The sequence below is a fragment of the Acomys russatus genome, chromosome 26, assembly GCF_903995435.1.
Source record: "Acomys russatus chromosome 26, mAcoRus1.1, whole genome shotgun sequence".
NCBI lineage: Eukaryota > Metazoa > Chordata > Mammalia > Rodentia > Muridae > Acomys > Acomys russatus.
In genome coordinates this window covers 5,912,818-5,938,409 of record NC_067162.1, presented here as the reverse complement: position 1 = coordinate 5,938,409, position 25,592 = coordinate 5,912,818, and the positions used below count along the sequence as shown (strand labels likewise).

The following is a 25,592-nucleotide window of genomic DNA, read 5'->3' as shown; positions in this document are numbered from 1 at the left end:
TATCAAGTGACTGTGTCTTTTTAGTAAACAATGTTTTCTGCCATTTTCTAAATCATAGAAAAATAGCCTGCATTTCAGATTTGGAAAATAGGGCAAATTAAATGTTGGTCTGCATGGCACAATACGAGTCTGTCTTTCTCTGATTTTTCCACTTTTTGTCCAGTAATGGGAAAGAGGATGATTCAGACAGACATACAGACATATAGACATATAGACATACAGACGTGGAGTAAGGCAGGTGCGTGCAGCCCTGCCTTCCAGCCTGCAGTCCTACCTTCCCTCTACGGACACTGGGTTATTAATGGGGAGGAGAGGGAATAAAGGATAAGACAGGGTTCTTGGCAGCCACTGTTCAGAGTTCACAGTTCTACTCAACACTGAGCGCATCCAGTGCACCTGCCGGGAGCTGTGTGATGTGTACCCTGCGGTTCCATTTCCTACTTCCACCCTATGCAGCATCTGGCCGGGCGATGGAGCCATGGCGGAGGAAGTCAGTTCTTTGTATTAGTAGACTTTGGAATCTGGCTATGGTATCACGCCTCATGTGTTTTCATCTACCAAATGACCATGAGGGCTGGTTATCTGCTCCCTGTAGAAACTAGGCCTGTGCTGGGAAAGGGAAAAAACATTTAATTAGGGTTTTATTGAACTCATTCATGATCTGTCCTTCTGTCTTCCTAAGTCTGACAAGGACTTTCTCCTCAGTTTGTCTGTCAGGAAGATGGCATTAGGCGCACCCAGGACACGCTCTCCAGGAGACACACAGGTCTCTTTACACTTGAGTTTTCTAGACTTTTAAGGTTAAATTTGTGGAAGGATGGTGGCTTTAGCATTTACAGGCTGCATTTGGTGCAGGTGCCCTTCCAAGGGCAGAGAGACAAGGTCAAGGCAGAGCCACATGACCCAATCTTTCCAGCTGCTAAGTAAATTGATTTTTCTGCCTGCGTATCTGGTACACTTTGGTGAGTTACACTTTACTTCTGGGAAGACAATTTTAATTTACAGAATACAGGTGGCTAGTCTAAATCCTTAGGATTGGAAAAATAAAACCAAAGGGCGTTATCCAACCGGTTCTCACTGGGGACGGGCTTACTGGTAGGGCGCTGGTTGAGCTTGCCTGACACCACAGGCTCCAATAGCAGCACCACAACAAAATCAAATGACACAAGAGCTATCAAATCAGGTCTTCAAATGATGTCTGCCCTCAGGGAGGCAGAGGCAGGTGCATCTCTGCGAATTTGAGGTCAGCCTTGTCTGCAAAGTGAGTCTAGGACAGCCAGGACTATGTAGAGAGACCCTTTATTGTGAAAGAAAGAAAGAAAGAAAGAAAGAAAGAAAGAAAGAAAGAAAGAAAGAAAGAAAGAAAAGAAAAGAAAGAAAAAAATGATGTCTGAAGGTGGAGATGGCTCAGCGGGAAAAGTGTTTGCTGCAGAAGCTCAAGTTCATATTTCTGGTACCCAAGTGAAAGCGGGGAGCAGTAAGCTGAGCTCAAGGTGAAGACCATTAGATAAAGAAACATGATCTGTACATGCAGGGAGCTCAAGCAGACACACACATGCACACACACCCATACCCACACGCACACACACACATACAAACATGCACATGAACACGCACATGCACACACGTACAATACACACGGACTCAAAGCAACCTATGGAGAGAGGTGCCGAAGGGAAGGAAAGAGACGAAGTGACACAGGTCGGGAGCTGATAGTGGTGTAAATGCCCATCAGCACTTCCCTCCACCCCTGCGTGCCGTTGGAATTTTCCATCACAGAGGTGATGGGGACGGACAAGTGAACTCAGAACTAATGACCCAGAAGCTTGCTAGCGATTAGCCTCGGCCTCTGGCGTCATCTAAGTCTCTTTAAAAACCGCCAACGAGGACTACTGTCCCCAGTCACTTCCTGCTCTCCACATCTGATGCTTTATACCAGAGCTGCGGATGAGGGGCGGCTCTGCAGATGGGGCCAGAGTGTAGGGCCCGCAGCCCAGCGGCTTCTTGGGCATCAGATGTCAGGCACGGGAACTGGCCCGTGAGAATGGCAAGCCACGGTACGTTTTGTTGGTGACTATGTTTCCCACAGGCTCTGAGGATGCAGTGAACACAGAAATCAACGGTGACAAACATGTGTGGGGGAGCTTTGGCTCTGTGTAGGATAGGAGGCAGACAGCAGCTTTCTTCAATACTGTGTCTTTTTGCCCACCATGTCCTGTAACTACCCAAAGCGTGGGAGCAGGAGACACCCCAAGTGGAGGAACATGGGCATCCATCCACATAAAAGAGGCAGGGAAAGACCACAGCTCTGCACTGTGTGAACAGGCCAGCCAGCTGGCCTTCCTTCATCATCAAACAACGTAGTGACTCTTGAGTGACTGCTGGAGTCCATGGCCAGCCACTGTTCTAAACAGCTATCTTCTTCCAGGAAACAAACTCTAGAAATCGGGTAACTAAGCCAAGTGAGGTGCTGTACCGCTGTAATCCAGCACTTGTGGTGGCTGAGGCAGGAGGATTGAAAGTTTCCAGCCAAACTAAGCTACATGGTGACGCCCTGACTCAGAAAAAAAGTAACTAAACAAATATCCCACTAAGTACATAAAAACACAGAGACGTGAAAATGAAGAGTTAATGTGAATCTGTCTGAAGGATACTGCAAATCATATCCTAAAATACAAACCACACCCTGACATTTTATGAGCAAACCAAGGTCCTTTTAAAGCAATAAATAATTAGAAAGGGGGTTCCAGAGATCTGGCATCTTCTACTATGCCTGGTGGGAGACAATTCCTTGGATCAGCTTGACTCTACTTCAAGCCATGAGGCAGGGGTAAAAGAGAAACCTGTGGATTTGGCTGAGGTATCTACAAGAATAAATAAAAACACACCCATGATTTTGTGACTATAAGCCAAGGGGTCTGATCCTGGCTTCTGAACACTGTGTCTGGTCGGGGCTCCCATGAAGCGGCTTTTCCTTCGCTTCAGACAGATCTGAGTAGGATTTTTTTTCCCTTATAATAATCTCCCAGCAAGAGAAGAATTTACAATTGATTTGGGACTTTTTTTTTTTTTTCCTGAATGCTTAAAAATAAAAATCTCTTCTAGCCTATAATTATGCTTCCGTTCCAGCCAACACAATTTAGACTAGAGGCATATTTCAGCCCTCCTCTCTCCTCCTAGAACATGTGAAAAGCATAAAATAACATGGTCTCACACACCTTTCTGTAATATAAGTATTTACCATATGCTCTTAATGATCTAGACGCCGCCATGTGAATGCTGTGTGGGGAGCTGGCAGCTCCTTTCTTCTGCATAATTAGTGACAGCTCCTCCCAATGGAAGCCTCCACTTGCAAACATAGCTTCTGGGGTACAAGGAGATGGCCCCTGTACCTGGAGGCAGCCTGGACTCTGTAGAGCACACCATAGTCCAGGGCTGTGTAACCACAGCTCAAACCACAACCTCTGTAGACTTCTTCCCCTCACTCCTGCCCTTCCCTCCCTTCTGAAAGCAAGTCCTCATAAAAGCACCTCAAGAGAACACCCATGTCCCACTCTACTTTAGGGAACCCAAGCTATCACTCTAAAGAATCCCATAGAAGCGAAGTAAAGTGAGCATGCTACCATGAGTTTGCTGTGCTTAAGTGACTGTGGATCAAACCAACTCCATTAGAGGACACAGGGTTAGGATAAAGTGGAGGTGGCAAGCTCACATTGACATCAGTTCATATCTCCTGCTTGAACACCCAAGGTCATAGACAAAACAGGCTTTCCACCCAGACTCATTTTCCAAGACAACCTGGGGACCATCTTTCCCTAGGACTACGTAGGCCGAGATGAGGCAAGTTGGCTTGGCATTTGCTTCCCTTTGATACTGAGCAGAAAAGGAAATCTCAGGTTAAAAACCAAGGTAGTTCTGTCTATCCCTGGTGGCGCAATGAGGTCAGTTCATAGCATGCCTAAAAGAACATCATTCCGGGGGCTGGAGAGATGGCTCAAAGGTTAAGAGCACTGACTGCTCTTCTGAAGGTCCTGAGTTCAATTCCCAGCAACCACATGGTGGCTCACACCCATCTATAATGTGATCTGATGCCCTCTTCTGGCCTGCAGGTGTACATGCAGACAGAGCACTGTATACATAATAATTAATAAATAAATCTTAAAAAAAAAAAAAAAAAGAACATCATTCCTTTAACATTTGTTTCAAGAATTGAAAGCACAGGGCTTGGAAGATACCATAGCTGGCCAAGTACTTGCATTGAGGACCTGAGTTCAATTCTCCATGTTAAAAAAAAAAAGTCCAGGGGACCCCTGGGGCTCACTTGGCAGCCAGCTTAGCTTACTTGCTGAGTGCAAAGGTAATGAGAGACCTTGTCTCAAAAAAACCAAGTGGATGAGCATTTGAAGGACTCCAAAGTTGTCCTGCATCCTCCACACACATGCACACATGTAAACCCACACAAACAAACACACAGAGACACACGCACACAGATCAATACATACAAAGAGTGAAAAATACAAAAACAGTCATCTTATGAGCCAGGAGAACTCCGAGTCTGGTTGCCTGGGAAAGCAATGCTCCTGATTGATCTGATTGTCCACCCTATAAACTCACTTCCCCTGGCTCCCTTCATACAGTCCCTGTCCTGGACAGATCAAGCAATCTAACAGTGTGGAGTAGTTCCACACAGGGGAAGACCGTGCTTTTCTTAAGCTCCTTTTCTGTAGATTTGCTTGTTGGCTCTTTACCCACCACCCTTTCTAAATGGGGGGGGGGAATGGTCCTCCAAGCCTCTGTGAGCACCCATGATGACTGTTCCTCTATTCTTCCTGATGGCAGAACGATGGGCAGCCCACACCATTCACCACTCGCCAGCTTCACCAAACAGGGAATGTTCTTCTCTACAATGTAATTCAGATCCCCGCGCCTGCTTTTCTTTTTAAAGATTTGGTCTCACCGTGTTGTCTAAGCTGCCTCACCTCCAAGGCTCAAGCCACTCTCCCGCCTCAGCTCCCAACAGTTGGGACTACAGAATACAACATGGTGCCCAGCTCTTGCAACGTAAAAAAGCATTTACTTGATTATTTGTTTATGGGGAGGGAACATGTCACAGCATGCATGTGGAGGTCAAGGGACGACTTGGAAGAGCCAGTTCTCGCCTGTCATGTGGGTTCCAGGCACGGAACTCAGGCGTCAAGCTTGGAAGCAAACGCCTTTACCCACCGAGCCTTCCCACTCGCTCTCTTGCAACTTTTAAACAGCACTGTCTTCTTGCTTTAAAATCCCTTCACGGTAACAAAGGTGGGATAGCTTTAGTGGTCAGCAGTGAGCTCACAGCTGCAGAGGTAGGGTGGCGTGGAACAGCCACCTTGTCGCGGAGCCTCCCTTCTGAACTCTCGGGTTGACAGCCTGAGAGGCGCTTGGTGACAGAATGCATCGCTCACCATCAAAGAGGCCTTCCGTTCAGATCCGAGCACCAAAAAGTACGAAAACAAAGACAAAGCCTTGCAAAGGTGATAAGAATATCTACTCCACAAAACTAGTGTGAGAAATAAAAAACAATGACATATGGAAAATTCCCTAGCAAGCTGACACTTCCTAGAAGACGTCTAATACATATTAAACTTTGTCTTTCTGTTTATCCCAGGGGTCTGTCTTGTTTTCACCAGCTGAGAATTCTGGGAGAAAATGCTGAGAAAGCCCTAACTCCTTTCCGTCCATAGTGTTTAGAGAACAGGTCCAGCGCCTGAGTGAACAGGTCTGCTGACCCCACAGGTCACCACAGAGGTGACAGCACTGCGCAGGGGCCCACCTGGTGGTCGTCCGGATGGTGTTCTCCTTCGTGTGATTGTGTTCTTTGCTCACTTTTTCTGTAAGGAGACAGAACGAAACATATGTCTCTGGTTAATCTCAGTCCACCTCCATCTTGTAGGCAGAAACACCTATTTTCTTCTAGACAGCAGAACTATAAACACTAATCAAATAGTTAAGTATTGCCTGCTTGTAAGTGTGAGCACATACCAGACACCCAAGCAGGCACACGGACAGACAGGTGCACACACGGAAAAGTTGTTTCTACCCATCTCTCCTTAGTTGATAATTTCTGTTTTCCTCAATTAAGCCCTCAAACTGCAGTTGTGGTGACTGTCCCCCTGGTTTTGATGTCAGTCTGTGTTGTTAGGCCCCTCCAGAGAATGCCTGGAGAGCTCTTGGTACTGTCATGGAGTGCTTATTCTAATAAATGTCACCAGGGACAGAACGATGTCATTAGACAAGAGGTAAGCCCTCTCCTCGTGCGTCCTGGGGTCTGCATCCGCCAGCTGTCAGAAATTATTTAATTAGCTTTCAAGAACACCAAGTTGAACCATAGCCTCGCTGACCCAGTACAAATGTGAGGACTCTAGCCTGGCCATCACAGCTCTCAACAGCTTCTTTGAAACATTTATAGAAAACCTGGCAGAGCCTACAACAGTTTCAGATTTTACAACTAGATAAAGGAAAAAAAAAATCTCAAGCCAGATGTGACGGCACATGCCTTTAATCCCAGCACTCGGGAGGCAGAGGCAGGAGGATTGCTGTGAGTTTGAGGCCAGCCTGGTCTACAAAGCAAGTCCAGGACAGCCAAGGCTACACAGAGAAACCCTGTCTCGAAAAACCAAAAAAAGAAAAAAAAAAAAAGGAAAAAAAAAAAAAAAAAAAAAAAAAAAAAAAAGGGAAGGAAAAAAAACCTCATCTTGTCTTGGAGACATTTTTTGCAAAATGCAAGCAAGGTTTATAAGGTTTTCCTACCTGCCTCTGACTGGTCTAAAGCTAAGTCATATGTGTTTATGTGGGCACCTCCTTCCCCTCCTTACACCAATGACACCAAGAGAGAAACTGGACTGCCTGCCAGCATCCAGGTAGAGTGTGTACACCCTGGCCTAGGTGACATGTCTGGGGTCGCCTAGGCTGTGACTGTGCCAGGGTGAGACCCCTCAGAGCCACAGAGGGCTGGCTCCAACTGGTTTGGGCTCTTAAGTCACTATCAGTGTAGTCTTGTTTTGAGATGTGCCATGTGACAAGACTCCATACAGCTGACTGAGTTACTGGTTTCCATCACTGTAGAGGGTCTTGGTGTCATCTGAGAGCCACACAGATGTGGAGGCGCCATCAGGCCAAAGAGAAGCTGACCGGCCTATCGGGGTGGCCCACAGACTTGGGCTTTCTTCTTGCTCCATTTCTAAGGGGTGGGGAACAATTTAATAACTTAAATAACAGGAGCCTGATGCGTGTCCGCTTTATCAAACGTTAGTCAGAAATGACTGATGGATGGATTTCATAAAGACCGAGGGAAGGGACTATGTGTGTCTACCAAAACACCAGTCTCAAAAGTATAAAAACACAGTTCTCATTGGCGGTCAAGGAGGAACAGCACATTAAATTTATTTGGGGAAATGGTGTGAGGCTGGGAAGGGTGGACAGAGGCAACACTCAGGTGCCTGGCCCCTCAGCTACTTCATCTAGATGCCTTACAGGGCTGAATACCTGCACATCTGGATTCTAAGCATTTGAAGGAATAAAGGCTGATCTACAGAAACACTCCCTGAGACCACAACTGGAGGCAGCCTTCATGCTCCGACTCTTCGCTTTTCTCTTCGTTTTAATTTTTTTTTTTCCAGTAAGACATACTACAGCTTTGTTAATTCACACAGTATGATCTTTCCCAGTAATGCAGGCTCTCTCGGAGGACATGGAGGTTTATCTCTTGTACATTAGAAAGAACAGCTGTTAATAGGGTCAACACTGACTGAGCCTTCCCAGAAGCGCGGGTTCGAGCTTAGTCAAAGGAACCACCTGAGAACTGCACAGGGTTCTAGTCCCAGCTATGCTACAGCCAGCGCTGGGCGGGTGAGATGGCTCAACAGGCAGAGGGGCTTGCCGCCAAGCGTGAGGACGCGAGTTCTATCTCTGGAATCCACGTGGTAGAAGGAGACAAACAACTCCCAGGAGCTGTCCTCTGACTCCACATAAATAAAATGGTAACAGCAATTTTTTTTTAAAAGTGCGGCAGGCATGTGATTTGGCAACACTTCATTAACCATTAATGTGGTATGTACAAAACAGACCCCTCCAAAACACCCTGTCATGTGGGTCACGCGTCCCTTCCTAAGAAGGGCTTTGCTACCAGGTGCCTTTCAGTCGGCAACATTTTCCCACAATTCACCTACCCGAGAGCTGAAAAAGAAGCTCCGAAGCCATCTTCACGGAGATGTCCTGGCTGAAGAGATTTCTCTCTGGGGGAGCTCTACCTTCTGGAAGCTTCTGTAAGGGCTCAGTCTTCTCTCGCCCCACTAAAGTGCTGTAGGCCACGTTCCGGCTGGGCGACACGGAGACTGAGGAGTCCTGGATATCCACTTCCATGGGCTCCTCCTTAACCCTCAACGCCTGCGTCTCCTTGTAGCTTTCCGCTGCGGGCAGGTGGGGGAGAGAAACCAGAACATGGCCGTTCTTCAGTCTGAAGCAAACCCAGATTTCTGCTGCTTTCTTGTCTTTCTGTTGCCCTGGGACTTGAACCCACGGCCGGCTGCATGCGAGGGGTGTGCATGCTCCACCCTGAGATGCTTCCCCTGCCAGCTCAGTTGCTAATCACAAAGAAAGCGATGTGGCTTGTTCGCAGAGTCCAGAAGAGTGAGGCCATGGACACTAGCTCACGGCGGTGGGAAACCCATGGCTCCGCCCACCCGGCTTACAGAAAAGGCCGGAAACTCGATGGCCCGAGAAATTAAGTGGCCAGCTCAAGGTCACAGAGTTAACAGCCAGGCTGCCTAGAACCTTGGCTTCTTGGCTAGGGGGTCTCCCGCCAGGCCCTGTGTAACATTCTTTTGTCCTGTGCTGATACCAAACAGAGAGCGTGGCCAGCGATTGTTCTGGTCTTATGGCTCAGTCAGTTTCAGCAAACCAGGCAAGAGCTTAGTAATAAGATAACTTCTTTCCTGCCTTAAAGACCACATTATTTTTTTTCCTCTAAGGAGGCATCTAAGTTTAAGGACAAATGGGCCAATTCAATGGAGACATTTCCACCCTTCTGGAAACTACAACTCTTGAGGTCATTTCTCAAGTCAACGGAAGCCCAGATGAACACCCAGGAAAACAGCAATCTCACAGACCAGAACAATAGCCCGACTCCCCACTGCTCCTCCCTCAAGGTTCTTGATGGCCTATCATTAGTGTGAAGCATGCATTTTCTTTGCAAGGCTGAGCGTCTGCGGTTATACACTCCTTTGAGCAGGACGCGTTTGGAACAAGGGTAGGATAGTTCAGTCGGACATGAATTCGGGCCATTTAAAAACAAGGTCACATTTTCAGACTGGTGAACATTGATTAGTAACTACTGAGTACACAGTACCCTTGAAGACAGTCAATGGGGCAGCGCTGAGCAGTGACCCTCAACGAGGGATGTCTGCATGCTAGCCCTGAGAACCTGGAATGTGATCAGATTTGGGGAAAAGCATTTTGCAGATGTGGCTAAGGATCTCAAGATGACGTCATTGTGGATAAGCCAGAGGGAGCCTAGAACCAGTGACAAAGGTTCTTCTTAGATACAGAACAGGACAAAGATGGAATCAAGAAAGAATGTGCACGCAATGGCCAAAGAGCTGCCCAAAGCCGGACAAGGCAAGGAAGGATCCTTCCCACTAAGGCTTTTGTTGGACATGAAACTCCTGAAGCAGGTTATGACAACGACATCATCATCATCATCACCATCACCATCACCATCATCACCATCATCAACAACAACAACAATAAACTACCGAGTTTCTCAAAGTGCCATGCCGCAGAGCTAGAAAACGCACAGAAGAGACACTGCCAGACACGGTCTACAGCGTGCACTGACGCCTGAGTCACTCCAGCAGCAGGGAAGGAACTATCGTTGCTGGAAACCGCTGGTCAAGAACGGTGCATCCCTCTCAAGCACCGCCGCAGGGACCAAAGTCAAATGCGTGCCTGGTGCACACACCGGCAGTTAAACACACACAAACAGGAGAAGAGCACTTCAAATTAAGCCATTAAAATTAATCTCCTGCTACCAATAGGAGCTGAGGTACCAAGAGCACTAGGTTTCCGTTTCTCTTCCTAATGTATTACACACGAGTCTCATGAAAAACAAACAAACAAACAAAAATCGGCTCATTCTTTTGTCAACAGCTGAACTTGGGACAACAAGATGTTTCATCTAGATTGTTCCCCCTTCCTCTCTTCCTGCCAAACTGTTTTCCCCTCTGTAAACGAAGCAGCTCATAAAAAGTTCCCTGACATAGTCAGGCATGAAAAGGAGAAAGTGGAGGAAGAAAGGGAGGAGGGAGAGAGAGAGGAACAGAGGAGGAACTGGAGAATAAGGGGGAGGGGGGGGGGGGGGAGGGAGAGAGAGAGACAGAGAGAGACGGAGACAGACAGAGAGACAGAAACAGAAAGAGGGAGAAAAGAGGGAAGGAGAGAGAGAGGGAGAGAGAGAGAAACAAACAGAGAGAGAAGGAGAAGAGAGGGAAGGAGAGAGAGAGGGAGAGAGAGAAACAGAGAGAGACAGAGACAAAGAGAGACAGAGACAGAGGGGGGAGAGAGAGCAACAGAGGGAGGGAGGGGGAGGAAGGGAGCAAGTGATAAGAGCTGAGAGCTTTTTCAGTTACAGATAGCTCCCTTATCAGCCATCAGCTGCTTTCTGGGGTGCTGGCTCCACCCACCCTAGGGATTTGATGACCAGCTGGACACCCCCCCCACCCGCATGAGGAGTCAGGGCATACAGTCCCTTCTTCATGTCCCCCCAAGTATTCAATATGTCAAAACTAAACAGCGAGGTCAGTGCCACAGGTGCACAGTGCTGGTCCTGACCTTCACCCCAGCTCCTGAGGACACAGAGATCAAAAAGCCAAGACAACACACCAGGCTCATTGACTTGAGAGGGAACGTCTCAACACCATAAAGACTGAAGCTGGACCGTGGGTTTCACAATGTGTCCGGCTCCTCCCCCACACCCAGGCCCCCACCTTTGACCCTGGATTGAACCCATGTGACTTATCTGAACCACTGACTTGAACAGAACACTTGTTTTTTTTTTCAGGTTGACTGAGGTAGTTTCCAGTATAACCTGCACGGAAGTACTTTTCTATCCTTTCTTATGACAGCCTTCTGAAAGTGCACGAGACACTGACCTCCGATCACTCCCTGATGGATGGGTCCCAGTCGAGCTGAGAGAGATCGACATCACATGAGCTTAAGCATGACATCACATGATCAGTCTTTCTTTCCCATGTAATGCTACCAAGACTTCCCTTGACTTAAAAAAATGTGCATGGGTGTTTGGCCTACATGTTGGTGTGCACTGAGTGTGCGGCACAGGTCAATATGCTACAGAGAGAGGGAGCGGACATAGCTGGATTAATGCATTCCGAATTCATTGAGAAATCCTGTCTCACAAAATAAGGTGGAAGCAGGCAGGGAGGTGCACACCTTTAATCCCAGCACTCGAGAGGCAGAGGCAGGCAGATTCCTGTGAGTTGAAGGTCAGCCTGGTCTATATAATTAATTCCAGAACAGCCAGAGCTACACAGTGAGAACAACCTGTGTCCAAAATACCTAAGTAAGTAAGTAAGTAAATGGAGAGTGACAGATTCCAGGTCAACTTCTGGCATCCACATGTGCACACATGCACACACAGAGAGACAGATGGACACACACACACACACACACACACACACACACACACACACACGCACACACACACACACCATTGCCCACTTTTCTTGGGGAGGGACAAAGCAAATAACCCCGATAGAAAGTCACTCTTAAGAAATTTCTACCACATTCTATTTTTTCAAAACAACAACAAGAACTAAAACTTCAGGTATGGCGGTGCACACTTTTAGTCCCAGCACTCAGGAAGCAGAAGCAGACAGACATCTGAGTGTGAGGCCAGCCTGGTCTACAGAACTAGTTCCAGAACAGCCAGGGCTACACAGAGGACTCTTGTCTAAAAACAAACAAACAGAAACAAACCAAAGCAGACAAATAAATATAAAACGTCATGCTAAACAAGCAAGAAAAAGCTCCTGTGCTGTCCCAGCTGGGACCCGCCCCATGCTAACCTCAAGCCCAGCCAGGTGGCCTGAAGAAGTTGGCCTAGGACCAGAGGTCAGGTTGCCCTGGGTACACATATACCATAGACCACTGTGTCCCTAGCTCAGCAGCTTTCTGCCTCGAGCATTCTCTTAGAACAATGGTTAAATTAATCATTTCTACTGGCTCTTAGTGTCCACTCACACCAGGATAGTGCTCACTTCTAGGACCTATACACACAATAGCAATAATTTAAAAATCTTCCTCAGTGAATAGGACAAATACTGATGTCTGTCCTAAGTGATCTATACCACTGAAAGGGGGCTAGGGGCACACTTGTCAGTAAAGTGCTTGCCTTGACTTTGAGCCCTAACACCATGTAAATGCCAGGTAATCTCTGTTATGTGTGCGCGCCTCAAGTCTGGCTCAGAAACAAGGCTTAAAGATCCTGAGGAACAACACCTGAGGTTGAACACACACACACACACACACACACACACACACACACACACACACACACACACGAAAGACAGTGTTAACAGTTTGTGATGCACGCGATTGTGTGTGACCATCCACAGAAATGCCTTTTTAAACCTATAATTTTCCTTTAATGAAGTGTCATATACCTATTTTTTAAATGGCAGCCAATTAAATATACCTATAAAAAGGCGAGGCTGTCCAGTTTGCGATTGGAAGTGTGGAGTGGCGTGCCCGTTGATGCCCAACAGCACGAGAGAGGTGAACTGGATAGATCTCGCTCAGACCTCGCTTGGTAACAGAAGGTCCATAGGGGTAACCCTGTCCCACTAGCCACCCCACTGTATGTTCCACTAGCCACCCCACTGTGCGTTCCACTAGCCACCCCACTGTGTGTTCCACTAGCCACCCCACTGTGTGTCCCCTCAGTGGTCAGTCATTCTGGTACTCTACAATCCTTGTACTAAGAACTGTGACTGATGACACATAAGATAGTGAGGTAATTTTGACAAGGTGCTTGTCCTCAGGCAGGGTAAATCTAGATGACTTTTAAGAGGAGAGAAGTATCTCTTTAATACAGAAAGAGAAGTTAAAATATAGTTTGCAAAGACGCCCAGGAACCCAGACCAAAGGAGGTCCTGGGCTCTGTCTGAGCTGTTGGGATAGCCTGTGGTCTGGCCTCAGGGGCTCCACGGTGAAACAGAAGAGCTGGTGCCCCCACAAGCGCACTCGTAGAGTGAAACAAGCAACGCTGACTTCTGTCTCCCACTGTCCCGCTGAATCTGCTTCGCCCCGTTTGCTGGGTGAAAAGTCAGGCAAGGCCTATAGCCAGATGGTTCTCAGCTAATAGGAGAACTCCAGCCCATTAGACAGCAAAGCACTCTGATTCAGACACTGGAAGGCCTAATTCCAGGCGCTGAGCATCAGAGAGCACTTCCTCAGAGGGTGACTCCTCTCTTGGCCCTGCAAGGGTCTTCAGCAGTCCACTGAAGGAGAGGGACAATGGGAACTGCCTTTCCCTTTCTCACAGAGATGGGCCAGAGGAGCAGGGGGAGGGACATGAGAGGCCATGGGACAGGTCCCTCACTGTCCTGCTATACAGCAGTTTTTCATCTTTGGATCAGTAAGTGTTCCTCAGCAGAGATCTGCACAGGGATTTTCCTCTCAGAAAGGGGTTTAACATAGCCAAGACCTCTCTCTCTCTCTCTCTCTTGCTCCCTCTTCCCTCCTTCCCTCCCTCTCTCCCCCCACGACTCTCTTCCTCCCTTTCTCTACCCCCCCATCTCTTTCTCCTGGAATTGCCTTTACCAGGGTAAACTTCTAAAAGCCTGGGGGGCCACTCTGTCCCTCTATTGGCCTGCTTCTACCCATGGCCCTCCATATTCCTTGTGCCAAGGCCCCACACACTTAACAGTGGGCAACATTTAAGATAAAATTCACTCAGGCCTCTAGTGGGAATTGGTTGACACTGGGCCAGGGGAAACAGTTACTTCTTTATAGGATTAGAGAGACCAAGTTTAGTGAATACACTCCTGCCAGACCCTGTCACCAGAGCAGTGTGCAGCTTCTTTCTCCCCTCTAGACATCAGGGACAAATGTCATATACCAGGCTAGGTGTGGGAAATGCAGGACACACTTGACAGTCCCTTAAGTCATACTCTCATCCTGGGTGAGAACGAACACTTCTGTGTAAGACAGAGGCGTCACAGTCACCTGCAATGAAGCCACCAAAATCTCCTCTGGAAGGGGCGGTGAGGTGGTGCATGCCTGAAACCATAGCACATGGGAGGCTGAGGCAAGACGGCCCTGAGTTCAAGGCAGCCTGGGTTACATAGAGTTCAACAGTCAACTGGGCCTTCTCCATTTCTTTCCGTCCTTGAGACTGAACCCAAGGCCTTGTGCGTGCTCCTCAAGTGCCCCACCCCTGAGCCACATCAGCAGTCCCTTGTCACATCGTCTATTTCGTCTCTAGCACTAGACATTCATTAGAAGATTGTTAAGACGGGGCCTCATCAAGCTAAGCGTGGACTTGTTCTGCAGTTCGGGAAAGCCTTCAACTTGTGTTTTACTCTGTCTTCCCTTCTTTTGAAGTTATCATCTTGACCTTCTCTCTCTCTCTCTCTCTCTCTCTCTCTCTCTCTCTCTCTCTCTCTCTCTCTCTCTTCCATTTATGCTTGGCTGTGTGTATGTGTGTGAATGCCTGTGCCAGGGTGTGCGCATATGGAGGTCAGAGGTCAACCTCTGGTATCGGCCTCAGAATACCAGCTGCCTCCTTTTGAGACAGTCTCTCACTGGTCTACAGCTCACCACTTAGACTGGGCTGGCTGGCCACCCACCAGGGACCTGTCTGCCTGCGCCTTCAACAGCCATGCTGTGAGTGTGAGCGTAGCTCTTTCTGTGGGTGCTCAGGCCGGAGCTCAGGTCCTCAGGCACTTTCCAGGACTGTGCAATCCTTTCTCTACTTCCCCAAGGAAGCCATTTTAAAAGGTACACTTCATCAACACTCATTTTACTCCCACAGCTGGGAAAGCGTCACCACTACCCACCCCCCCCCCCATGTTCAAGCTTGGCAATTTCCCCAAGGGCAACTGTACCCATGAGGCACCAACCGTATTCCCCTCCCAGCTCAGGCTTTCTATCACAATGCTAAGAGTTTAATAGTCAGTCTGTAAGGCAAGGCCTCTTCAGGCTAGATTCCCGGTAGCCATGCCTAATCTTCTATTTAACATTCTGAGACTATTGGGGTGTTCTCCAGAGAAGTAAATCTGGAAAAATCATCCTGGATGAGCAGGTCATTATGGAATGGCAAGTCTGTGATGGGCCAGCCATGGTGACCTCACACAGGATGTGGGGAGGTCAAAGGACACCTGGCAGGGGAACAGAAGAAATGGGGACAGCCCTTAGGCTTGATCTCAAAGGGCCACGCAAGGAATGATGGGTGCCCGAACTGAAGCTGAGGCACAGCGGTGCTCAGCTGTGATCCAGTGATGAGGAGCCTGCGAGAGGACCCTGAGTTCCAGGCCAACCTGGGCTACATTACAAGACTCGGTCTCAAAGATGGTTGGAAAAAATAAACCAAAGATTCACTGACATATTCCAACAATAAAATGGGCAACAACTGATGACAGTTGACAGTTGAACTAAGAAAGAAGAAATGAATGTGGAAGAAATTATGAATGGCCTTTGGTCAGGGACCGGACAAGAGGCAGGTAAGGCTTTAAGATTCAGATGGCAGTGTTGAGAGGAATAAGGAAAACAGAGAAAATGGCTTGAGCCAGGGAGAAATATGAAAGAAGGGCTTCAGTCCTGCTTTGCCTGTGTTTGGAGGACAGTGGCTTTGGGAAGCAGAGGTGGTGAGGGCTTACAGCAGGACGAGAACATTCCTACAGAGGATGGGAAGTCAGCTGAGCCCAAGGGAATACGACATCGGCAAGGGAACTGAAAGCAGAGCGCAGAGGATGAGATAAAATTCTTACTACCAGGGCTGGAGAGATGGCTCAGTGGTTAAGAGCACTGCTTGCTCTTCTAAAGGTCCTAAGTTCAATTCCCAGCAACCACATGGTGGCTTCCACCCATCTATAATGAGATCTGATGCCCTCTTCTGGCCTGCGGGCATACATGCAGACAGAACACTGTATACATAATAAATAAATCTTTTTAAAAAATTTGTTACTACCTACTGTGAAGAGAGGGCAGTAACCTAGAAGCCAGGAGCACAGGGGACGTGGCCATCCAGCATGACAGAGTAACTGGGCGGCCCCAAGAGACTTGAGGGCACCAGACCAGCTCTGCACCCCACTTCCCAGCTGGTCCTCATCTGGCCGCGTCCTGGCCTTGCCTGTGCACCCAGATGATGACTTCTATTCCCGCCCTTACAACAAGAGAACAGGCCCCACCCCTCCTGCCCTGTACTTTTTTGGTGTTCTTTCCTTCTTAAACACCTGAAGAAAGGAAACAAGCTCAGATTGCAAGTCTGGTTTTAGATGGCCCCATGTCTTCCCCGACTGGCTGCCTCTCTCTGCACTTGTCTAGGCACACAGACCTTGCAGATACCGTCTACCACCTCAAATTCCCTCACAGGGTTCCTGCCCTCTGCACTGAGATCACAGGAGGGCTTGGCTCTTCCCACACAGTCCATCCTCATGGGCATCACCTGAGGCCAGGCACAGCAACCGTGTGCTGCTAAATTCCCTCTCCTGATGCCAGTGTCCAGCGGAAACGCATACGCGCTGCACTGCAAACTGAGAACAAGAACAGATGGATGGGAAGGGCGCGGAAATAGACAGTGTTAAGCACGGCTTCCTTCTCGAGGCTGCACAGAACAAGGTGCTTTAGGAGAAGAACCCCAAGCCGGGGAGGAGGCTCAGATGGTAAAGGACTTGCCCTGAAAGCCAGGACCTGAGTCTGGTTCCCCAGAACTCTCTAAACGGCCTGAGTGTGCTGTCATGAGCTTGCAATCTCAGTGTACGGGAGGTGGGGTCAGTCCCCGAGGCTTCACAACCAGCCGGCCGGCCGACTTCAAAAGACCTTGTCTGACGTTCACATCTGGCCTGCATATGTACACTCACAGGCACACATGAGCGCACATAAACACAGACACACAGACACACACACAGACGCGCACACATGCACACGCATGCATGCATGCACGCAAACACACAGAGCAATGCCACACTGAAACCATTCCCTTTCTAGTAAGGTGTATCAATCCAATTAGGTGAAAAAACAAACCCAAACTCCAAAATTTTTATCTCCAGCTTGCCAGTCTCAGAGACATGAAGCCTGGGTTCAGGTGATTGTAACTAGAGTTTTGTGAATTACCGCACAACCGAAAGCCCCAAGTGGGTAAAAGAAATGACCAGGAAGCCGGGGTGAGATGACAAGATGACATCGCCACACGGGGCCTGGCACAGGCTGGCGTCTGATACAGATGAACTGCTCTGCCTTTGCTTTCCTGCTCGTGCCAAAATCCAAATGGTGTGAGGAGTTAGGCTGAAGTTCTTGGCTGCATAGAGACGCATGAAGCCCGCATCTACTGCAGCAGAGGCCCAAGGGTGGAGGTGTAAGTGGCTTCACAGACCCTGGACACTAACAGGATGACTTTCCTTCTCAGAAAGAAGCAATGCAGGAGTGAAACAGGCGTGAGCCCCTTGGCCCTGTCTCTCTCACTGTAACTTCAGATGGGTCTGTGAGATCCTCCTGACAGGCTGGGGACCTTGAGGCCTGGGTGCTCACTCCTGTTTCCCACCTTTCCCCCCCCCCCCCCACCGACCCAGTGTCTCTGCCTTGGAGAAGGCCGCCACATGTGTAGGTTGAGACAACATTCGCTCTTTAAAGCACTTCGCTGCTGCGCCCTTCTTCACTGCGGGGACTGCGAGCTGTTTCGTTGCCTCTGTGCTGTGGCCTTGGGGTTTATGGCCACAACGGCCAGCATACAGGGCCTCTCAGATGCTGAGACAGGGGCCTGCCCATGGCTGCATGGCTGCAGTCACCCCCCAGGGAAACGTGAGGGTCTGACGACAGAGCTCCTTCCCCGGCTTGGCATACTGGCCATCTTTTCCAAGGGGGAAGAGAGTAGTCTTTCTCTATGAAGCAGAGGCACAGAAGATTCTCTCCAGTTCTCATAAATACAGGGAAAACTTCTAGAACAAAGACTGCCAACACAAGGGATATACAATGACCTCTAGCACACACTACACATGCGCAAATCATTAAGTCAAGGGTAACTGAACATAATGATCAAGAAAGCCAATGCTTTAGAGAAAGGTAACTAAAAATATGTGTCAAATTAAGTAATTAATTCATTAATTAAGTTACACCTTTCATAGTAAAACAAACATTAAGAATTTTGTTAAAATGATAGCTGTTAAGTCTGTATAAAGGACTCCTCCCACCCTCCCCTACGTATGTACATCTTGATTCTAAATTTAATCATAAAAATTATGGATTAACTTAGGTGATGCACTGCCCCTTCATCAGTAACAGTACCTGGAGAGTTAGTAGGGCACAGTAAACACACAGACAAGGAATCAGCTACGTACACAAGAACTCACAGGCACACAGAGTGGAGTGGAGGATAAGCTTGGAATTAATATATTAAAAGCACACCTTTAATCCCAGCACTTGGGAGGCAGAGGCAGGTGGATCACTGTCAGTTTGAGGCTAGTTTGTTCTACAAAGGAAGTCCAGGACAGCCAAGGCTACACAGAGAAGCCCTATCTTGAAAAAAACCAAGACACACACACACACACACACACACACACACACACACACGCACGCACACACGCACACACACAACACACACTCCAAAGATAGCAGTTGTTCCATTTTGTTAATTGCTCCAAAATTTCAAGGCACAGCTATACCCTAGGAAAGTTTGGTTCGAGGGCTGGAGTGATGGCTCAGTGGTTAAGGGCACTGACTGGCCTTCCAGAGGACCTGGGTTCAATTCCTAACACCCACGTAGCAGCTCACAATTGTAACTCCAGTTCCAGGGAATCCAATGGCCTCTTCTGGATTTGGTGAGCACCAGGCACATATACATGCAGGCAAAACACTCGTACACATTAAAACCAAACCTCAAAAATACTATTATTAGGTTTAGTCCAAACTGTAAAGGTTAAGAAAGAGTTAGCACAGGGGCTCTCCTGAAGTAAGAAACAGACTATCCTCTGGCAGCTGAAGGAGACGTGGCTTTACTCTCCTACAGACTGAAGTGGTCTTTAGTCACATTACTGCAACACCCACCCATCACTGTCACAGGCCCGGCCTGAGGTGACTCAACTGGACACCGCAAATGCTTTCTGACCGGCTCCGTACAGCACCCATGTCTACAGCGCAAGGTGTTGACTGGATTCTGGTGACCACAGGACCAATTCCATCCATCTAGCCCAGCAAATGCTACCCCTGATTTCACTTTTGACCCAGCCAAAATCAAAGATTAAAATCCTTCAGTTACAGGGGCTCGGGGAGTGAGTTCTGCCAAACCAGGGGGAGACAGGGAGTGACCACGACACTATCTCCTCAGCTCTGAGCAGCCTTCCTCGGTTGCCTTGTTTCCATCTCATTTAGTAATTTCACTAGAGATTAGCCGAAGGGGTGCACTTAAACTGTACACGTACCATTTGGTAACACTCCAAATGATCTCATCTAAAAAATATTAACCTACTTTTCATCAATGTCCAGAATGTGCTTTTTCTTCTTGCACATTAAAAAGGCAAAAGGGGAAAGAGCGGCAAGGGTGTGTGTGTCACCAGATGTGTCCAACTTCACCTCAAAGCTATTAAAAGTCTTTATCCTTTGCCATCTAATAAACCGGAGCACTGTCCACCTCCTCTGTTGGGATTAATGGGGCTTTGTGTGTCCGTGGGATGGTATGTGTATGCCTGTGATTGCACGTGAACGTAGATTTTTAAACAGAATTCCTGAAGAGTCAAAAGAATTCGGGCTGAAAAAAAAAATTACTGAGAAACAATGGCTACCTCTGGGATGAGTGGCCACTGGTTTAGGCACAAATTGTCAAGAGAAGGACAGAATTTCTTATCCAAAGAGATAAAGGATTAGGTGGAGTTTTATTTCAATGACAAGGCATTTCATCAAATTCCTTCCATTTGTATGTGTGCACAAACACATGTGTGAAGGCATGAGCATGCTCGCGTGTGTACCTGGGTGTGGAGGTCAGCAGCCAATCACAGCTCTTGTTCCAGAAGTGACACCCAGGTTTGTTCGTTTTTTTTTTTTAAGAGAAAGGAAAACTTAAAAAAAAAAACAAAAAAAACTGAGCCATTAAACTGCTTCCTGAAGCTTTGATTGACAGGCTGGTGAGTGAGCCCCAGGCACTTGCTAGTCTAGATCTCCTCAGAGTTGGGGTTACAAGTGTGTCCCCCACGCCCAGGGTTTGTTGTTGTAGCTGTGGTTGGCCTAGATCTTACTATGGCGAACAGGCTGGCCTTCGATCTCATGCAGATCCACCTGCCTCTGCCTCCTAAGTGCTGAGATCCACGTGCAGCCACGTCTACTTTTTCTTATGATTGACCGGCAAGCATTTCCAGCCCACAAAGCTTACTTTGTATTGGAACTTGTCAGCAAACTTTAGCATGTGCAAATCAGCTTAAAATTCTTTTCTTCAATAGTGTTAAAAAAAAAAAAACTACTAATCCATGGCAGAATATTATATACACAAGCACACAATATGCTAATACTGTTGGTATAAATAATAATGAACACACACACACACACACACACACACACACACAATGTGAGCCTCCACTGTCCCAACAGCTCAGAGCGGCTACCCATGACCCAGAGGGTAGTTCATAGTGCATCCTGTGACAACTGAGACTAGAATAAAGTGGGGGGCGGAGTGGGGAATACACAAGAAGAGCACGCCAGTGAGGGAGTCATCCTGCTCACCTGCGTCTTCAGTGGCCAAAACTAGACTTGGAAAATAGAAGAGACTCAATAAATAGTTGGTAGAATGAATGACGAATGAATGAATGAATGAATGATGAACGAATGAAGTACAGGCTCCCTGTTATCCGTGGTTTTGTGTTCTAGGTTTCACTTTCCAAAGTTTAAGTTACTTGTGGTCAACAGGAAGGTTAACTACAATGTCCATGGTATTTTGAGAGAAGGAGAAGGAGAGAGAGAGAGAGACAGAGAGAGAGAGAGAGAGAGAGAGAGAGAAATAGACCACACACACCTTTATAATAGTATGTTGCCTTAATTGCTCCTTTTTATCATTAGTTGTTGTCATTAGTCTCCTTCTATGCCTGATTTGTAATTTTAAATCGATCACAGATGTGCACGGTAATGATAACACACTACAGGGGTTGCTGTTGTCTGCGGCTTCACTGGGAGTCCACCAGGGCCCTGAGACACAGGCCCGGAAGATAAAAGAGCACTGACGTAAAAGAACCATAAAAAGAAATGGGAAAACTATGATAAGCAGAGGAGCTTAAAGAGTAGGGTTCACTGAATGCTAAGAAACCTTTACCTACTCTGTCAAAATCCAAGCCCTAACAACCAAAACTCAGCTCTTGTTTATCTGGCAGGCCCCTAGCACAGCACCGTGGGCCTGCAGGTGTCCCCCAGGACTTGGTTCCCTGTGGCTGTGGAACCCTGGCTCCCTTTCAGCAACCTTTCCAAGTGTTTTTAAAATCAAACCTTCTTACAAATGCTGCAAGTGACTCCCTGTCATTTCCTTTTTCTCTGGTCCCTGTGTCCTCTCTCTGGGTTCTCTCTGGTGCTGGGGCTGAAGGGAGGGGGGCAGCGAATCAGATTTTGGGGTGGACCACCTAGGCCTAAAGCCAAACAATTGCTGTTACACACTAAATCAACACCAGGTCTGGGAATGCCCAGAAAACACTATGTCAGATGGAAAGGGGTTTCCAGAAGGAACAACGCTTTCAGGGACCAATAAACAGCACCCTGAAAAAACCCAACAGAACACTGTGCGTAAATGCTGTGTGCTCAGCACAAGGGACACAAAGGAGACCCTCCCCGCAGGCCACGTGACTTCGCCGTCCTAGGCGGTCCAACTTCCCTCTCCATCCTCAGTCCTTGGGCTGTGCCTGGTCCTCTTCGCGCCTGACCACAGGAGCTATTACTTACCTTTAGCATTCTCCGTGTGGCTCACTGGAAACTTCCATCAGGCCTTCCCATGAATGCTCCCTACCCCAAGAGCAAAAGAGTTTCTGGAATTCAAACCACGGGCGTGCATAAGTTTGGGCCATGGGTGAGTTTACAGGGATCTGACAGCACCGGGAGAGAGAGAAAGAAACGGGCTCACAAGCCAGGCTTTAACCAAGGGCCCTCACCACCTAACTTGGATCCTGAACTAAAGTGTGCTTGCCCCTGCATCTATTCGGTGGCCGCCTCCACTTCGCCAGCTGTGGAGACACGGCGCACACGCACAGGGCAAGCCACAGGAAACCAGGAAATGTGCGGATTCCAGCTGTTAGAAACAGGGAAGTAAATCAACCGACAGCAGAACCCCGGGGCGATTTATGTGAGGAAAACATAGAGGGGTGAAGTTAATAAGAGAATTATTAGGAAGGAACACAAAGGTCACTTCAGAGGGAACTCACAGTCCCTGCACTCTGACCAGGAGAAAACACCACGGTTAAATCATTTGTTGTCATAAAGAATAACAGAAGCTGCAGCAAGAATCATCTCTTCAGGAAGGGTTTTTCCTATCTTGGAGGCCTGGACTAACTTCTGGAGTGAGCATGCGCAGAGAAGGTCCCGCGCCGACTTCAGGAGGGCCCCTGTTGCGGGTGACTCAGCTCCTTGGCAGAGGGCAAGGCACTGAGCAGTGAGGGCTCCCTTCTCCAGGTAGGTCTGCCAGCAAGTACCCGGATGAACATGGGATCCACAGGGTTTAATTACAAATGCAGATGTGCCCCTTCTTTGACACGAATAAGCTGAAGGGGGAAGGTTAACATGGAAGTGAGGAGGAAAACGGCCGCAGAATAAAAATGTTCTTTATCCCATTGAAGAAAATAAGGAGTCGTCTCTGCCTCACCAGACCGTGAGGGGAAAGGGCCTAGGGTGGGCTAGGACTGGACTCAGTTTCCACTGGCCCGGCAGGGTGCCCTCTGAGAAAGAACGCCAGCAGTATTCTCGTATATACTCAAGTATGACGTAGCTACACTGCAACGGGAAACTTCAGATAACTAAACATTGCTTAGTGCCGTCACCATAAGATAGCATTTGCCAACGGCTTGTATTTAGACTGCTGATGACACAGTTTGTCAGCCGTAAGATAAGACGTCTGTAGCCATCTATCCCAGGTACATAAGGAAAACAGCGTGTAAGCGGGCCCATTAGCCTACAAACACGCTTCCTAGATGTTTTGTTTACTATCCCATAGGAAAATCTGGAGCGGCCGCCCAACCACCACCGATCAACCCCTGCCTCTACTGTGCAACTCTATCCCCCCCGCCCCCTCGACCTTTCAGTATCCAGACTCCAATCCGGCCCCAGTTCCGAGACAGCCAAACAGAAAAGGCATCCAGTGTGAAGGCGTAGCTTATGAAATTCCTCGTCGAGGGCTTGCCTGCTTTCTGGGAATGCCAGCCAATACAAATTTCCGAGGCTCTATTAACATATGCAGCTATGCAAGAGGGAGATGATAATAAAACAAGAGCCCTTTTGAGTCTGGACTTTCTGAATCCAGGCTTCAGTGTGGGAGGCAGGAGGAAGCTGGTTAAGAAAGCAGAAAGGGTGGCCTAGGCATGAGGGCTAAACCGGGGCGAGGGAGGTGCTGAGTACAGGCCCTGGGGGCTTGAGCTCACAAAGCTCCCCATGGGGCCCGGCAGCCGCCACTGCCACGCAGGCACAGGAGCCTAAGAATCTATAAGGACTGTGTAGAATTATAAAATAACAGAAGGGCTCTTCTGGCTGGAGACTGACTGAAATTGACTGTCTAAGCAGGGCTCTCCCGCTCTCCTTTTAGCTGAGAGGGGACAGCCTTCCAGGGCTGCAGACAGCGGCTTCTCATTCAGTGCTGCTTAAACGGACAGAGTAATCACTGCACTGTGCACCCTATGGGCTCAGCAAGATCTGTAGCCATCCAACAAAGCACATCGTTTTGTCCCATTAAGGTGACTGGTTCCTTATTTATATAAAATATAAATGCGATATGCCATGTTGCTGCATTTATGAGTTTATAGATGCTTTTAAAAGGGTAAGTCCTTATTTAGATTTTGGTTCCAGTTTATGTACTATGTGAGTACGTGTACACATACAGGCATATATACAAACATACATACATACACACAAACATATATGTGGAAGCAGGGTCAAGCAGTGGACATGGCAGTGAGATACGTATTTTGGGCATTAGTTACAAGCCCACTGCTGATTGCATCCACTACACATCACTCATAAAGTTGACGTGCAAACACACTTGGTCATCACCCTAACTAAAAAAAGCTAAAAAACAAAACAAAACAACAACAACAAAATCACAAGTTAGAGCAATCAGCTCAATTGGATAAGTATAACCCAATAGATTAGGTTTCATAAGCTAAATATACCTGCAAATTAAGTGGCACTTCGCTAATAAGTGAAGATGGGTTTTCCTTTTAGTATTAAACAAGTCAGCATTTAGTTAATTTGTAGAATTACAGAAAATATAATGGTGCTCATGAGCAACAAAAGGAATAAAAATGGAACCAGATTCTATCACAGGCGAACAGTTCAGTGCTACAAACTGTGAAAACCTAGCCAAATGAGAAAAAATAAATAAACTGACACACATCTCTCTCACAAGGCTTATGTCCAGAATATGAGACTCTTTAATAAGCCAAAATTAAAAAAATAAAAAGTAACCCAAGTAAAAAGTGAACAAAGAACTCAAATAGATGTTTCTTCAGACATGCAAGCATTACGTGGCACGTGGAACTGCGTGAGACTTCATCACTCACAGGGAGACACAAGCCTAAATGACAGTGGAATGCTAGGTTGTGCAGCATGGTGGTTGCAACAGTCAAGACAGGAACACTTTTTATACAGATGTGCAGAAATTGAAAGCTCATACATTACAACAAGGGATGCAGAGTGATCGGGGGAAAAAACCACTTGGCAGTCCTTCAAAGTGTTATAGGGAGTTCCCTTTTAGTCCACCAAGCACACAGTACCCAGTGATATGCCCAAGAAGATTAAAACCCTGAGACCACACAGAAACCTGCACAGGAACATCCATAAGAGCAAAGACTGAAACACGAACCATGTCTCTGTTAAAGGGGGAAAAAATCCACTGTATCCATACAAGTGTCACTATTCAGCCATAAAACGGAATACAGAGCTGAGAAAGAGGAGCCAGAGAGATGGGTCAACAGGTGAAGATGCCTGCCATCCAACATGGCAACTTGAGTCCAACCCCTGGATTCACTTGAGGGAACCAATTCCCACAGATTGTCTTCTGGCCTCCACACTGGTGCACTTCACTCCCAAAATAAACAAAATGCCATTTAACAAATAGAATTGATGAACCACAAAAACATGCTGAAAACTCAGAC

General features: G+C 47.7%; 1 protein-coding gene across 1 annotated transcript in view; it reads right to left on the bottom strand.

The window, feature by feature from the left end:
- Znf827 (zinc finger protein 827) overlaps positions 1–25,592 on the bottom strand; it is a 114,492-nt gene that overhangs the window by 14,802 nt on the left and 74,098 nt on the right. The window contains exons 6-7 of the mRNA XM_051169298.1: positions 8,208–8,447; positions 5,813–5,870 (exon numbers count right to left, since the gene is read on the bottom strand). Coding sequence (XP_051025255.1) covers positions 5,813–5,870; positions 8,208–8,447 — 298 coding nt within the window. The remainder of the gene's footprint in view (positions 1–5,812; positions 5,871–8,207; positions 8,448–25,592) is intronic.